The sequence below is a fragment of the Phragmites australis genome, chromosome 6, assembly GCF_958298935.1.
Source record: "Phragmites australis chromosome 6, lpPhrAust1.1, whole genome shotgun sequence".
NCBI classification, from domain to species: Eukaryota; Viridiplantae; Streptophyta; class Magnoliopsida; order Poales; family Poaceae; genus Phragmites; species Phragmites australis.
Genome location: NC_084926.1, coordinates 13,308,555 through 13,325,875, shown reverse-complemented (window position 1 = coordinate 13,325,875; position 17,321 = coordinate 13,308,555). Strand labels below are relative to the sequence as shown.

Here is a 17,321-nt window from a genome sequence, read left to right as displayed (position 1 = left end):
TAGCTCACTGGACCATACAAAAGTCGTTGTCAGCTTTGCTGAAACCGAGACAACGAAATCAACAGTGGTTGGGCTCAACTCTGGTTTGGCTGGTAACATGACGCCTCTGGGCAGGCAGTCCATCTTGGAGGAAGCAGCTAGGGTAGAATCCAACGCGCTGATGCATGCTGCAGAGGAGCTGGCAGCAATTCCGGAGGCAGCTGTTGCATATTCGCGCAGGAGCAAGAGAAGGGTTGACTCGGTTGATCAAGACTCCTTGGACCGTGCCGCAAAGCTGAAGTCGGGTTATACATGGACGGGTCTACAAGTCAGGTGAGTTAAATATGTATATTTTATCCTTTTCTGATGAGCATATGGTTTCCAATATTAATAGTGTGGGTGTTCTGTTGGGTAATACAGTTAATCATGTGGTGCATTCTATTTCTTCTGTTAAAAATAATGAAATTTCACGTCTTAATAATGTTGTGAAATTAGATAAATTATCATATGTGCTTGAAAAGGAGGATAAGGAAATAGAAGAAGAGGAGGTGTTGGATCATCTTGCTTTGAGTCACTTTCTGGGAATTGATAAAAGCGGACTTGATGCCGTTGTTTGAAGACTTCCATAAGGGTTTACTACCTCTACATAGTCTTAACTTTGGAACCATAATTTTATTGCCTAAAAGCAGGGAAGCCACTCAAATCCAACATTATAGGCATATTTGCCTATTAAATGTGAGTTTCAATTTTTTTTTTACCAAAGTGGCTACGAATAGAATTGCTGGTGTAGCGCAAAAGGGAATAAGACCAACGCAAACAGATTTTATGTCGGGAGGAATATTATGGAAAGGGTAGTAATACTACATGAGATTTTGCATGAGCTTCACCATAAGAAAATAAATGAAGTCATCCTAAAAATTGATTTAGACATATGAGAAAGTCATGTAGCCTTTTCTTCAACAAGTGGATTTCTCATCAACCTGGTGCGAGTGGATAAGATTCTTTATTCAAGGAGGATATGTTGGGATAAAGGTTAATGACCAGGTAGGGCAGAAATTTTAGACTAAAAAAGGGCTTAGGCAAGAAGATCCTTTATCTCCAATCCCGTTTAATATAGTAGTTGATTAGCTAGCCATTATGATAAAGAGAGCTAAGAATAATGGTCACTTTTTTAGGGTTGTACCGCATTTAGTTGATGGAGGTATGTCCATCTTACAGTATGCGGATGATGCAATCATTTTCATGGACCATAATTTAGAACAAGCCAAGAATATAAAGTTATTGTTTTGCGCTTTTGAACAATTATCTTGCCTTAAGATAAATTTCAACAAGAGCGAGCTCTTTTGTTATGGGCTAGCTAAAGAATGTGAGGAACAATATTCTCAACTTTTTGGTTGTTGTATGGGTACCTATCCTTTTAGATATTTAGGAATTCCTATGTATCATAACAAGTTATGTAATAAGGATTGGAGAATCATTGAAGAAAAGTTTTGAGAAAAAGTTAAGCTGCTGTAAGAGCAAGCATATGTTAGTTGGGGGAAGACTGGTTTTAATAAACTCAATTCTAACTAGCTTGACAATGTTTATGCTATCTTTTTTTGAGATCCCTACGGGAGTCCTTCAGAAATTGGAGTATTACAGATCAATGTTCTTCTGGCAGAGTGATGGCTAAAAAAAATTATAGGTTAGCTAGATGGAATGTCTTGTGTCAACCCAAAGACCAAAGAGGGTTGGGTATTCAGTATATCGATATTCAAAACCAATGTTTATTAAGTAAGTAGTTATTAAAGTTAATGAATGAAGATGGTTTATGGCAGGATCTCCTAAGAAATAAGTATCTCAAATTCCAAACTATTGCGTAGGAAGAGAAAAAACCTGGTGATTCGTAATTTTGGTCAGGACTAATGAATGTCAAAAACAAATTTCTAAACATGGGAATGTTCCATCTTAATGATGAAAACCAAATTCGTTTCTGGGAAGATAAGTGGCTGTGCAACTTTACCCTCAGAGAGCAATATCTCTCACTATATAATATTGTTTGAAGGAAGAATACATCCATTACAATGGTGTTTAATAGAGTTCCTCTGAACATATCTTTTCAAAGGTCTCTAGTTGGTAATAATTTAACACAATGGCACCAGCTGGTGGCTCACATTGTGCATGTTCAACTTAATTATCAAAATGATATGTTTTGTTGGAATTTACATGAGAATGGACTTTTCTCAATTTATTCTATGTACATGGCTCTAGTAAACAATAGCAATGTAAATGCGAATAGGGTGGTTTGGAATTTAAAGTTCCTTTAAAAATTAAGATTTTTTTATATACCTGAAGAAATGTGTTATTTTAACCAAAGACAACTTGACTAGACAAAATTGGAATGTGAGTAAAAAATGTTGCTTTTGTAGTAACAATGAAACAATTCAATATTTGTTTTTTTATTGTTATTTTGCTAAGCTTTTGTGGTGTGCAGTTCAGATTGCCTTTAATGTTAACATTCCATCTAGTATGGATCATTTATTAGAAGGTTGGCTTGTTGGCCAGAGAAGTAAGTTTAAGAGACATTTGTTAACAGCATCTGCATTATGTTGGATTTTATCGTTTAGTAGGAATGATATAGTGTTTGAAAAATCACCATCTAAAAATTATATATAGGTACTATTGAGAAAGACATACTAGCTCCGCTTCTGGGCACAACTGCAAAGGGGTGAAGAAGACAAGTACAACATTCAACTTGCATGCCGCGCTCTTGAGACAATGCAATTCTTCACCAATTATGGATGAAGATTTTGTAATAGGATACTGCACAATAAATTCTTGATATCCAAACAATGTTGGCTTTCATTGATTTAAGTTTTTCCACTATCACGATGTGTGATATAGCAGCCTGAGTGCTACGACTCTCTAATAATTACTGCATCTGGACGCTCTCATGTTGAAGGTCAGGGTGCCTGTGAGCCTATGGTCTCTCTATAGTATACCTGTGAATTTTTTTATATATTTTATTCTTTAATATTTTTAAGAATACATGTTTGTTTAAAAGATCACAGGTCTAACCTATCATCGCCCATTCAACGAGCGAGAACAAGGTCTCGCCCATTCAACGAGCGAGATCTTATCAGCCCCGACAATCAGCGAATTAAATAACTGGAGAGAGGAAGATCTCATCCATTTAGCAGGCGAGATCAAGTTCTCTCCCGCTGAACGGGCGATACCTTTGTGGCGTCTCCGTCGTGCGGCCCACCCAAAAGGTCTCGCCTGTTGAGAGGGTGAGATCTTTTGGGTATTTAAACTGGCACGACCGGCCCTGTTGATGTCACACCCTCATTTGTTTCCCACTGAGCTGAGAAGAGAGGAGAGGAGAGAAGATAGGAGGGGAGGGGAGGGGAGGGGAGGAAAAATTGTGCGGTGAAGCTCTGCTGAAGAAAAGAGGTATATTTTTTTCTTTGTTTTTTTACAAACATGGTAGGATAATCCGTCGTGTTATGTTTTGACATAGGTTGGATGTTAGATTTAAATTTTTTTTACAAATCTGATAGGATATTCACTAGACGTATGTTAGAATGTAGATCTAGTTTTAGAATTAAGGTTTGATATAGTTTAGCAATTAGATCATATTTACATGCATATTTTAGCAATTAGATGTAGTATTTAGACATATGTTAGATATTAAATTTAGGTGTTAGACATAGTGTAGTCATAACTGATGTGGTAGATATAAAATTTAGAGGTGTTTGATGCACGACCCGAGAATATTTTGTTCCCAAAGTTTTGCGTAATTGTTGCTCAATGACAATGAAAAACCCGGTGGCTGCCTAAAGGAATTCAAGTGCAGGGGATTAATGGTGAACCATTTAATCCGTGATTTTACTTAGCAAACTGCATATGCCACATTGACAAATTTGGCTTAATTTTTTTCCTACAAAACTTCATCAGAACTGCACAATTACAATGATTTCATCTACCAGAATGTTACAAAACTTCAGAATACTACAAGCAGAACCATCCAGAAAGACATACATAAAGGAGAGGAGGATATAACGATTCAAGGAGCAGCTGTGAAAACAAGAGCATGCACAAACCAGCTGTTTCCTGGACATTTACCAGTGGCAAACGATACCTCATTGCAGAAAGCATGCTGCAAAATCCAGCACAGCTTCTTCGACCAGCTCCTCCATTACTCCCCCTTCAAGCTGTTCTGTAATGTCAACCACCTGCGACATCATCAAGTTCACCCAGCCTCTTCCTTCAACCTCTTGCTTCACAATTCTATCCAACATGATCCCAGCATTGTCTCTCTTGCTCACCACAAACGCCTGTGCCCCGTAAATCCAGTCCTTCAGAATACTCCAGACATATACCCCCAAATCAGGAGATGAGGTGCCCCTCCATGTTCTAGAGTTTCTTTTACTCCATGGGAATGCGCTTAGCAAAGCATTCTCGCCAATTTCAATTAAAGCAACATTCACACAGTCAAAAAGAAGCATTCGGTATGAACTTTGCTCCCGCAGCTCCAACACTTTGTTGCACACCACTGGGTCAAGAGGGTAATCGGGTAAATGCCAACCGGCGAAAACCATAGTTGATTGTGCACTGCCTACTCCAGCAGATGACAATATATTTTGCACGAGGACATGGCATTCTGATTCATCATCATCTACATCATAGAGAAGAGGAGATGGCCTTTGGGTGCAAAGTAACTGTGATTCTGAGGCAGTATCATCCCATGATAAGGAACAGGCAACAGCCTCAATTGCTGGAGATCTTGATACTGCTTCAGACACAGGTCAGCAGAAAGCAATCAGTATACAAACCAGATTGAGTAATGGAGAACTTCGATACGGAAAAACAAGACTTACTCGCATTCTTGGAAGTTCTTCCTGAAGTTTCAGGTTCATTACAACTGCTATCTTCAAAGGCTGCATCAAGAACTGAGGTAGGGCTGGGTTGATCACGGTTAATATTTAGGCCTTTGTTTACTCCTAGTTTATCCAGGTTTTCGCTTGGACAGTCCAATGATATAATCACACCAACTGAAGGAGTTATCTGTCATGCAATTTCTCATCAGTTGCTTTGAGGCCAAGAAAACTGGAGTTCAACAATATATTCTTAGGCATGAATAATTAAATAGTCATAAGTCAACACACTTAACGGCAAAGGCACATACTAACACACTCAACAGGAATAAGGGCAACAACTGAAGTACTAGCAATATATATAACATCACCGAGCAGATAGAACAAAGAATATAACGTACTTGAGACGAAATGCTTACCTCTGACGTGCTGGTTGATATTTGCGTGGCAAAACTATCAATTTTGTCCTCACAATGCACTGCTTTTTCATTGGCATCCAGATTATGATTGTAATCCGGTTGACTGTGAACAACACAAGTTTCAACCCTCTCAGCAAAGCAATCAGGTGGATGATAAGTGCTTTTTCTTAGCTTTTTACTTGTAGACAAGAAAAAATCTGAAACTCTTCCCTTGAAAGATGATTTTCCTGTATTTGACACTATAACCACTTTTGGTTTGCAGCTCTCAGGATTTGAAAGTTGCACATCCACCACCATGTCATCAAACGTGGATGAAATAACTGGAACGGAGTTTGATCTAGGCAACTTCATAGGAGATCTCTCCCCATTTTCATCATTCTTTCTGGAAGTAGTTACATATGTAGATCGTGTAGTCGGTTTATTTTCCATGCCACATGACCGGTTGCTAGAAACAGAAAGTATCCCAGTGGCGAAAACTTCTTTCTTCGCTTCTTCAATGGAGAGCATCTCACCTAAGGTGCATGTTCTCCTTGATGATTGCACTTTTTCATGACTGGTCTCATCACAGGACACCATTGCCCATCTCTCTGAAAGCTGCTTCTTGGCTTCCCTAATAACTGATGACTCAGGAAAGTGGGACATCTTTCTCAAAGATGAGCCTGAGTATGGACTTCCATATCTTCTGATGTAATTCCATGTATGTTTCGACAGGGGACTACCTCCCTCGGAGTCACTGAAGGTACCACCATCTTCTTCATTATAGTCAATTTCAGAACCACTGCTATGATCGACCTCTGAATTGGTGAATGAGCTTTCATCTCCCCCATATCCATTTGAGTATGCAGAAGATAATAGAGAATCATCTCTTTGATGCCAGCCATCTTGCAAGTGCTGCATGATACCATGCACTAGTCCTGCAGATCCTAAGGTCAACCCGTTATCATCTAGTGATCCACCGGGACTATTCCGGTTAATTAACTGAAATGAAGTTGCTCTGGGGGTCAGCTTTGCCTTTGATATACGAGGCCTCCCAGGGGTAGGCCTCAAAAGTACTATTCTACTTGGCTGGGAGGGTATTTCTTCCTTTGAACTAGGAACCTGACGAAACTTTCTCATCTTCAATCCACTTTGCTTAGCAACTTGTTCCATTCCAGATTGTGTTACGCCATTAATCCCAGAGGATCTAATTGGTTTCAGCACTGTAATGCGTTTTGTCTGAGGTGGTGCTTGGTTTGTATGAAGCCCGCTCAGCTGTCTTGAGAAAGTGGAGTTAGGTTCTTCAGGCAATTCAAGAAATAAATCTTTATTGGAACTTGGAACTTCAAGAGCTTGTGACTCCTTTGTATGAAGGAGCTTCTCTTCCATGGAGAATAGTTCTGGTTCCATGAACTTTTCTTGCACAAAATCTAATTGCTCACTCTTGTTCTCAGAAGACCATCCTTTGTTTGATGTTCGATCTTGAAAATTGCTTGTTCCTGATTGTTCTTCACACACTTCACGAACATCATTATATTCAATTGTTTCATCACGGAATTGGTGGATATCTTGTGACATCAACCTTATGGACTGGTGCGGCTCTTGCCGCTCTAAGGCCTTGTTTGTTGCTTTTAAGTCTCTTTCCCTAGAGTCGCTTTTGGCACGGTGTACAATTGGTTCTTCAGTGGGTAAATCCTCCTCAAGACCCATTAGTCTGGCAATGACACTCGGAGGTCTCCTCTTTGACCCCACTTCTTTAGCCATCTCTTTTGCTAATAACATTTTCAATGAAGTTGCATTTGATTTTCTTCTTGAAGAATTGTCATCGGCTGCCTGTAGACAAACCCGTAGTAGCACAAACAAGAATCAAGACAAGAAAAAGTATCAACTGGATCAGGTCAGTCAGAAGCATATATATTGTTCTAAATTTCTATTTCTTCCTAATGTCGTTCAGGAGAAAATAATACTAAATTTCTTTTTTTCCCGGTTAGCACTAACTGATAGGTAATGTCCTTCTCTTTCTTCTTTCTTGCTTTCAGTGGAGTTGTAGCCCTGCTCCTCCCTCTGTACAGCCTGCTCTCTCTCTCTCTCTCTCTCTCTCTCTCTCTCTCTATATATATATATATATATATATATATATATATATATATATATATATATAAATATACCACAGTAGGGTTTCCCCTACTGTTTTCCCCTAAAAAACTGATAGGTAATGTTTACATCTAGTCATATATTTCTCTTCCTTTTTATTTCTACGATGTGTCGTAACAGAAAGGTCCCTACAGTTCTTCATATCAAGTGATATTCACCTGTATGAGTGTGAGGGTGCAAAAGTCGCATTAATAAAATTTGTATATGACACTCACAACTTTTTCCTGCACAGGATTGGTAGATTTCTTCATTTCTGAGATGATTCTTTGAACTGGAGACCCTGAGAGGAGAAACATTGAATAAAATATTTTGTTACCATAACACAAGGTAAACATTTATACCTGGAAAAACTTGACTAGGAAAAACAAACCAAGCAAGAAATAAACAGAAACCACAGACAATATTGTCAATTCGGCCATTATCTGAAAGCAAAAGAAGATAGAATGCTATAATTCACTATCCGTTGAATACAATGTAATCTAGCCCCATTATAAAGCATGATGATAACAATTTTTTTAGCAGCAATCCCCCCCGGGCCTTAGTCCCAATGGCTCCCACTATTATTTCGCACGAGTACCCCCACCAAATCACAAAAGTAACAATTAATATAGCACCCACTCAAGAAGCACCAAGGGTGAGGATAACAGGAAACAAATGTAAGAGCGATATACATACCATCTCCACGAGCTTGACCAATAACTGACTTTGCTTCAGACATTCTGGTGCTTAGGTCAAGTCAATTGATCAATTCCTCATGATAATAGGTGCTGCACCCAGCTTAAAACAAATCATTTGGAACATGGAATCCTGAAAAATAGACAAATGATTCAGTGAAACTCCATGAACCTGATGTGAGTTGTATGACTAAAACCAGGTGAGCTAATTATACCACAGCGCTCCTCAGGGGGAAGAAACTCTAAGTACAGGAAAATTTTCAGCAGAACAGTGGCTAGCTCGCACTAACACTCGAAAGGATTGGATAAGTAGGTTGAATAAGTTTCACAAAGATCTTAGTATTTGAATCCCTTAGGATTTAAATTTATAGGATACAAAAAGTGTGATGATAATACTGTAGGAAGATGCTCCTTTTCTGGAAAACTTCAATAGACACATGCTTAAGGCTGAACTTTTTGCAGGCACTTGTAGGCCAGATAGGTGCAAGAGAATAGCACAGTTTATGGCCTGTTCTTGTTCAATATTACACGAAAATTAAAGTCGACACTCTTGTTTAAAAAAATGACATCGAGAACCAAAATATTCGAGGGGGGGAGAGCAGCACTTGGCAAGATGGAAAGTGCAAGGTTGGCAGTCTAGCAGATAAAAGGACACAATAAAAGCAGGTCTGCAGAAGCAAATGAACACAAGTAATTACAAATATATGGACCCATGAGGACATGACAGTAACGAGCTCGTACGTACCCCCAGAAGGAATCTTGCAGGGGGGAAATAATCTATGTTCTGCAAAAAAAAAAAAGTAATCTCTGAAAGACTGCATTTCTTTGTCAGATAAAATCAGCTGATGCAAGGCAGAATGGCAGCAAGAGTAACCTGAAAAATACCCATCAAGAACACGATTTTTTTAACACTTCTTAGATCAAACAAATATGACAACGAGAAATGAATAGACACGGAGTAAATACGACACCATGCGCAAACAATACTGCCAAGAGCACCAGCACCGCCCCAAAGACTCCAGATTTTCTCTGGAAATCTAGTCAGCACTTCGAATCTTGACAGATGACAGCGTAAGATAAGAAAAGAGAAGGATGCTGTAGTAAAATAGAGGACATGCATTCTGCGTAGAATAAAATACACTGCCAAGAATGAGAATAACGAGACGTTTAGGCATGTACGTCTCCAAATGAGCCCTGAAATCGAGACAAATCCCCAACTCTGCAGTTTTTGCAGATTAAAATACATGATGAACTATAAACATTGTCTTGGTTTGCTCATTGCTCATCCCTCTTTGAAAAACTACGAACTGCATAGAGAGAAGGTGAAATAATATGACATAACAAATACGTGTTGCGAATCGATGTGTATTTGCATTCCAGTTACTGAATCATAATTCATTCTTACTTACCAAGCACAGAATCATAACTATCTCGTTTTTTCAAACGTTATTTTTATTGGTCCCCAAATTTGCAAGTTATATAATTCAACTCATTGAGCACATCAAAACCCCAGCCGAGCACGAATTGACAACAAAAAAATGCGCCGAGTCCTACAGAGGAAAACTCGAAATGAATTGAGCGCGGGCATTTTGCACATCAAACCCGATCGGCACATCCCCACGGAAGTCACAGCTAGAGCGCGAGAAAATCCCAAGCAACGCTGGCACGCCGAGGCGAGAGAGTGAGAGAGAGAGGGAGGGAGGATCTTAATAAGAGACGGATGCTAACCTCGCGCGATGCGGACGCTGAGCACTCGCAGCCCGCGCCGGCGAAGCCGCCGCGGGAGAGGGAACAGCAGGCTGCCGACGCGGCGGAGGGTGCTGGTAGGGGTCGGTGGGAGGGAGTGGGAGAGGAGTGGAGTGAAGCAGAGTGCTGGGAAGCGGAATTGTTTATCAGCCGCCTTTTCTTTAGGGAGCTGTTTTTTTTTTTTCCGTTTCCTCCGCGGGTGCGTTTCATTTGTTTCCGTTGACCCCGCGGCCCGTCGTGGTTCGTGGGCTGCTGCGTACGTGCGACGTGCGCGCGAGAGACCTTTTATTTTTAATATATTTTATTTTTTTAATATTTACAAAATTACACGCTACGGTAACAAATTATAAGAATAGGTCAATATCGTCTGTTCATCGAGCAAAGACTTTATAGGCCCACTAATTAAAAGATTAAAAAATATAAAAAATTTGATCAAGCCACGTCTCATCAGTTCAGTAGGCGAGATTTTGCTCTCGTCCATTGGACGGCAGAGAGAGATACGTTGAAAGTGCATCTAAGCTCCATGTGGGTTTTGGCTAATTGATGATAAACGATTAATGGACTAATGGATTTATCAAGTTTATGAACAGGTTTTAGTTCTATTGAAAAAGGCTAAAAAAAAAGTTAATGTCCCTCAAAAATAAAGGAGAAGCGGTATGAAGAAACTCATAGAGTCCAATTCATTTTAATTTTGAATTTGAGTTTAGGAATATTATACTATAAAGAGAGATGTTTTTTATAGTTTTGGTAGTGTCTTAATGCCCAAAGTATTTTGTGAAAAATATTTTTTTAGAGACATCATCACTCACGAACACCGAAAAAAAGGCAAAGTTGTCTTAGCCTGGAGTTTCCGGGTTGGTCCAGAAACTCTAGATTCTGTTAGGTGCCCCGGAGTCTCCGAGTAGACTCCGAGAAGAGCTCTCTGTTTGGTTTTAATTCTGAGTCCGAAGTCTCTGGGTTAGCCCGGATACTCCGGACTATGCAAGTGCTCTGGAGTCTCCGAGTGAGACTCTGAGAGAGAGTCTCGGTTTCGCTTTAAAGTCTGAGCCCGGAGACGTAGGCACTTCTTTGTGAGGTGGCCGAACTTCGGGAACAAATCTTGTCTCCATTTAATTTCTTGCAATTTACTCGTTCAAATTGTCATTTGAGGATTTGCCTCAATATTGTTTCTTGTGAGTATTTGAGTGAAGGATTATTGTTGAGAGGAACTTATCCACTTATAGAGATAGTGGTAACTCGTAGACTTTAATAGATTTACTTAAACTTACTTTGATTTTGAGTTCCTATATAGTCCAGATAATCCGGGTGAACTCGGATACTCCGGAACCCGGAGTATCCTGATTGAGCCGAAGTCTCCGAACACTGTCTGATCCGCTGCTGAGTTTTAAATTTTATAAACAACTATTCACCCCACCTCTATTCGACATCAAGGACTTTCACACGTCCGTGCTCGGGTTGTGTTAATACGAGTTTATTTCTTTTTTTCATTTAACTTGTGATTTTATCTGAGAGTACACGAGTGGTCCAAAATTTTTAAATATTTTTATTAGCAAACTGAAAGCTCACTAGCAACCTATTTTAATTGATTTGATCCAAAAAGACTAAGCCAATATTTAATTAAAATTCTAAAAAAACTACTTTTATAACTTCTATCAATTTTTAATGTCTCAAATAAATCCCAAAAGTCACAAAAAATCACTAATATTCTTCTCATGTGATGTAATAATTTATAAAAATATTTCCAATTCTAAGTTATTTGGTGAAAAAGTGAGTTCCTTTTAATGCTCCATTTATATATATATATTATCATTTCATGTGATATTCTGTTTTTAATTCAATTCGAATTCTAACATACACAAATTCATCCAAATGTTGCACAATCAAGAGGTAAGTTCACTAAAAGATTATCATAAAAAATTGCACCAAATAATCTAAGGTAAGTTCGCTAAAAGATTATCGGTGCAATGTGGTATAAACTGATAGACAATTGAGATAGATACCTAATATACATGCATTTAGAAAGTACAATCGTGGAAGATAACTGATATGGCTTCATAAATCATAAGTTTGCAATGTAGGATAGGGGTAACTTATACGTATAATATACATATATAACTGAAAGAATAAAGTTAAACAAAATAACAATAAAACAACTAAAAAATAATTTGGATTCAATGTCTAACTTATAGTTGAACTAAAACAATTGAGATATATATATATAACACGTGATAAGCTATAAATATAATTATATGAATAATACGTAAGCTCCTTGCTATTGTGTAGAGCAAACTCACTACCTACAAAAGCTATGTTCCAATTATAGCCAAAGTTTAACCAACAACTTAAAGCTTGTGTGAGCCATTATTATACCAATGATGGCACATGCCCTTGTTCTTTTTTTTCACTGGGAAAGATCAAGGTAGTGATGATCTTTTTTATGATGATCAAATAATCTAAGGTAAGTTCACTAAAAGAATATCACATGAAATGATAAAAATACATATAAATAGAGTATTAAAAGGAACTCACCTTTTTACCAAATAATTTAGGGTTGGAAACATTTTTATAAATTGCTATATCACATGAGAAGAATATTAGTGAATCTTTCCGGATTTTTGGAATTTATATAAAGTATTAAAAATTGCTAGAAGCTATAAAAGTAGGTTTCTTCAGAGAATTTTAATTAATTATTGGCTTAGTCTTTTCAGATCAAACCAATTAAAATGAGTTCCTAGTGGCCTCTGGTTGCTCATAAAACTGTTTAAAATTTTTGGATCACTCATGTACTCTTAGATAAAATCGCGAGTTAAATGAAAAAAGAAATAGACACATATGAGGAAGCAACACAGTCACCCGTCCAGTGGGGTCTCGTCCGTTGAATAGGCGAGATGTGGTCTGACCGTATTTTTTAATTTTCTAATCAGCAGGGCCCATAAGGTATCACCCGTTTATTGGACGAGACCTTGATCTCGCACGATGAATGGATGATGGTAGCATATTTTTGTAATTTGTTGAAATGGTCATATAATTTTGCAAATATTGAAAACATAATATATATAAAAAAATAAAAATTCCGCGCGCGAAGGGCATGGGACGGGTGCTGAACCGATGATGGCGACTAATGAGTATGGCTGGGGTTTGCTGAATTGGGGCGTTGCTGGTCAAGCAAGCGCAATGAGAAGTTTTCTCTGAAAAAGCATAGGAACAAAGGTAGCAAAAGTACTAGAATATGGGTGACAAAGGTGTTGAGAAACTGCTGCTACCGAGCGTAGTCTAGTGATTACACGAGAAACAATTGCAAAATAGAGACATAATATAGGGAAAAGACTGTTTATTCTTTATTCATCTATATTTACAATGAGGAGTGTTGCCGTATTATAGTGCCAAAACCCCTTAAGAGATAGAATCAATCTCCAATAGATAGAGACATATTCCTAGAAGGTCAAATCTTGAAGATCGAGACGGTCCCAAATTCTATTGTAAACTTCCAGGTTTCGTAACACTCCCCCTTAGGCACTTCTCGTGAAAGGCATATGTCTTACCAAAATTCTCGAAAGACTGAGTGGAAAAATTGGGAGGAAGAGTACATAGCTTATAATATGTTCACACGAATTACCTCATTAAAAATCTTAACATGAGAAACTTCAGGAAAACTCATCTAAGGGAAAAAGAGTACAATTCACCTAAAAATGCTTCATATAATCTTCATGATTAACTTTGGAACTTAATCTTCTTGACTAAGATTTAATTCTTCATATCAGTATTATGTGAAAATTCTCTCCCTGAAATATGCAATTCTCTAAGCCTCATCATCCCAATGCCACGAACATATCTTTTAAAAGTAGATGCAGGGAGAGACTTAGTGAATAAATCTGCAAGATTTTCATATGACTTGGTATGCATTACCTTTATTTCGTTCATCTTATGCAATTCATAAGTATAAAAGAACTTGGGGTTGATTTGCTTAGTTAATTTGCTTTTCACATATCCCGATTGCACATGTGCGACACATGTAGCATTATCTTCATAGATAATGGTAGAGGTGTTAGTAGTGTTCAAACCACATGACTATTGCATATGATTGATCACTCTTCTAAGTCATACGTATTTCCATGCGATTTCATATAAAACTATTATTTTCGAGTAGTTCGTCGAAGTAGATATAAGACTTTGCTTTGACGATTTCCAGGAAATTGCAGTTCCACCACATAGGAAAATATAGCTAGTCTGTGATTTCATTATATGCGGGTCTGACAGGTACCCAGCATCTACGTATCCAACCAGACTTAGGTCTTGATTCTTTCTATAGAACAGTCCCAGATATTTGCTACCTTCCGAGTAGCACATAATATCCTTCAAGCCCTTTCAATGTCTTTTAGTGGGCTCTGCACTATATCATGCAAGTAGGTTTACTGCAAATGTTATGCCTGGCCTAGTGCAATTAATCAGATACATCAGCGCACCTATTACACTTAAGTATGGGACTTCAGGTCACAATACTTCCTTCCCCTCTTCTCTAGGTCTATAGGGATCTTGATGTGCTTGCAATGATCTTCCGACCATGGGGGTTTTAGCGGGAAATAATTTTTTAAAACCAAACCGCTCTCACACCTTTTGAGTGTAGTTTGATTGACGTACAAAGATTCTATATGCCACATGCTCCAGTTGCAGGCCCAAGAAAAATTTGGTTTTACCCAAATCTTCATTTTGAATTCAGACTTCAAGTATGAACTTGCTTCTTCTATTTATTCTTCTGTACCGATGATATTCAGTTCATCTACATATACAGATATTATACAAAATCCATTCTGGGACCTTCTTATAAATACACAGGGACAATCTGTGCTATTTGTGTAGCCTTATTTTTCAAGAAGTTCACTCAAATGATTGTATCATATTCTACCTGACTGTTTCAACCCATATAACGACTTCTTCAACTATACGCTATAAAGGTGTCTATTTTCTCTATCCTGATTCGGCAATGGTATTCATTCAGGTTCCTTCATATAAATATCCAAATCTAGGCTCTCATAAAGATATGCGGTCACAACATCCATCAATTTCATTTTATACTCTAAGTTGACTGCCATTGAGATTAAATATCTAAAGGTAATGCCACCCATCACTGGGGAATAGGTTTCTTCATAATCAACGTCTGGTCGTTGAGTGAAACCTTATGCCACTAGTCGTGCTTTGTACCTCATAATTTATTATTTTCATTCCTCTTACAAACAAAAACCCACTTATATCCTACTAGCTTGATATGGCGAGGTGTGCGGCATACTGACCCAAAAATCTCTCTTTTGTTCAGGGATAACAGTTCAACTGTTATTGCCTTCTGCCAGTCTTCCCAATCTAACCTAATTCTACATTCGGTGAGCAATGCAGGCTCAGGGTCGTGATCTATAACTGTGGCAATTTTGTTTGCGAAGTATATGTCGACTATTGTGGTTGCTTTATTCTAGAATTCCCTTGAACTCACATATTTTATTATTATTTCATAATTCGCTATACTTTCAGGTGTTTCTTCATCTTGCTCTTCATAATTTTTTACTATTGGAGCAAGGTCCTTCAGTTTACCAACATCAATTTCAGCGCGCGTATTTTCACTGGTTTCTTCCCGTGTGGGAAGATTCAAATCTGGTATGCCTACTTCCTAAGGTCCCATACCATCGCCAGGTCTCAATTAGCTCCCCTTCTTTTTCCTTCGGGGTACTCTTGTGATCGGCTGTGGTAATCTCTTCTTTCCCATTTTCATCAGACGTCTTTGGCTATTTGGGACTTGAAAAACTGAATTTCTTGTCCTTTTATTGTTTTTCGGAGCTCCTAGGACAAGATGAGGGGTACCTTCTTTTGGCACTTTCACCCTCTCCAGTGCATTGCGTGCAGGCATATGCGACTTAGTCACGCTCTACAAATCACAAAAATGATCAGGCAGATTGTTCGCTGATTTCTAAAAATCGATGATTTCCTGTACTTCATCATTTTCTTCACTAGTGCGAGGATCATATGCTGCAATTCCTTCAGCCTACCATATAATTTTCCAATATTTTTCATCCAAGGGTATATTTCCTCCCCCTAATGATGGAAAATTATTTTGATAAAAAATGCAGTCAGCGAAGCGAGCCATATGCAGATTTCCAGTTGTTGGTTCTAAATATCGGATTATAGATGCAGTCTCATAACCGACATATATTCCAACTTTCCGTAAAGGTCACATAGCGGTTCACTGTGGTAGCGATATTGGCACATAAACCATACATTCAAATTTGCATAAATGGGAAATCTTCGAAATTACTCCTTGCACTAGTTGCATAGGTGAATGAATATTGTAGGAGGATGGTCTATAATTAATGAAGGCTACCGCATATAAGACTGCATGTCCCCAACATGTAGCAAGCAAATTACAGTGCTACAACAATAGTCTAGCAATGAACTTTATTCTCTTTTTCAGCGCTTCGGTTAGTCCATTCTGAGTGTGGACATACGATATAGCATGTTCAACTTTAATTCTCATACCAATGCAATAATCATCAAACGCTTTAGAAGTAAATTCTCCAGCGTTGTCCATTCTAATGAACTTCACTCGATGATCTGAAAAATTATTCCTAATTTGTATGATCTGCAAGATCAACTTTGCAAAGGCATGGTTGCAGGTAGATAAAAGACATACATGCGACCACTTCGAGGATGTGCCTATTAATACATTAAAATACAGAAACGGAACAGAAAGCGGCTGAATAGGACCACAAATATCCCCCTAGATTCGGTCCAGGAATGCAGAGATTTCATCTTGTACCTTCAAGGTAGATGGTCTTATTATTAATTTTCTGGTAGCACATGCTGGGCATACAAAATCTTCATGATTCAGGAAATTCTTCAAATTTATGTCATGACATTGTGAGTTAGTAATTATGTTCCCCATCATTCTAAGACCAGAGTGACCTAAAGAGAATAATTTTGCACTACAAAACACAGTCTTCAAGGTAGTGAATACTTCAGGTGCTCTAACGCGAGTTTAGTACAAGACACTGCTCATGGAGGGAAGTTTTTCTAGTATTCTCACTTCACTATCACGCTTAGTGATGTATAGGTACCCCCTACCATCTTCTTCATCAGTTTCTACATGAAAACCGTTAGCACGAATGTCTTTACAACTTAAGATATTCCTTGTAGATTCAGGGTACAACAATGCTTCTTTAATGTGCAAAGTAGTTCCAATATGTAATATGACTGTGGCTCTTCTAGAACCTACTATGCATTTATCACTACCAATGACAGTCATTACTTTTACAGAGTTATTTCTAATAGACTGAAAATACATATTTTTCCTTAAGATCGTGTTTGTGGTTCCACTATCTATAATACACACTTCCTTCATGCAGGCATCACACATATTCTATAAATAAAGCATTCAATCATTCACATGCAAGAAAGTAGCAACAAGACTAAATACTTTATTAACTATAAAAAAATTGTTTGCAACTAAGATTGCTCTTCTAGAGCTTATATTTATT

At 38.1% G+C, this 17,321-nt stretch overlaps 1 protein-coding gene across 3 annotated transcripts; it reads right to left on the bottom strand.

Moving 5' to 3' along the window:
- Positions 1 to 3,803: 3,803 nt before the first annotated feature.
- On the bottom strand, positions 3,804 to 9,944 carry LOC133921763 (uncharacterized). 3 transcript variants are annotated; one of them, XM_062366770.1, is made up of 6 exons: positions 9,787 to 9,944; positions 8,060 to 8,191; positions 7,600 to 7,664; positions 5,255 to 7,063; positions 4,839 to 5,025; positions 3,804 to 4,753 (listed from the first exon to the last, which is right to left on the bottom strand). In XM_062366770.1, the coding sequence occupies exons 2-6, from the start codon at positions 8,100 to 8,102 to the stop codon at positions 4,101 to 4,103; spliced, it is 2,757 nt and encodes a 918-aa protein (XP_062222754.1). In that variant the 5' UTR covers positions 8,103 to 8,191; positions 9,787 to 9,944; the 3' UTR covers positions 3,804 to 4,100. The 3 variants fall into 3 exon arrangements, with proteins under 3 accessions (XP_062222754.1, XP_062222755.1, XP_062222756.1); XM_062366771.1 differs by having other exon boundaries at positions 3,804 to 4,750; positions 9,787 to 9,943; XM_062366772.1 differs by lacking the exons at positions 8,060 to 8,191; positions 9,787 to 9,944 and having other exon boundaries at positions 3,804 to 4,750; positions 7,543 to 7,649.
- Positions 9,945 to 17,321: the final 7,377 nt, after the last annotated feature.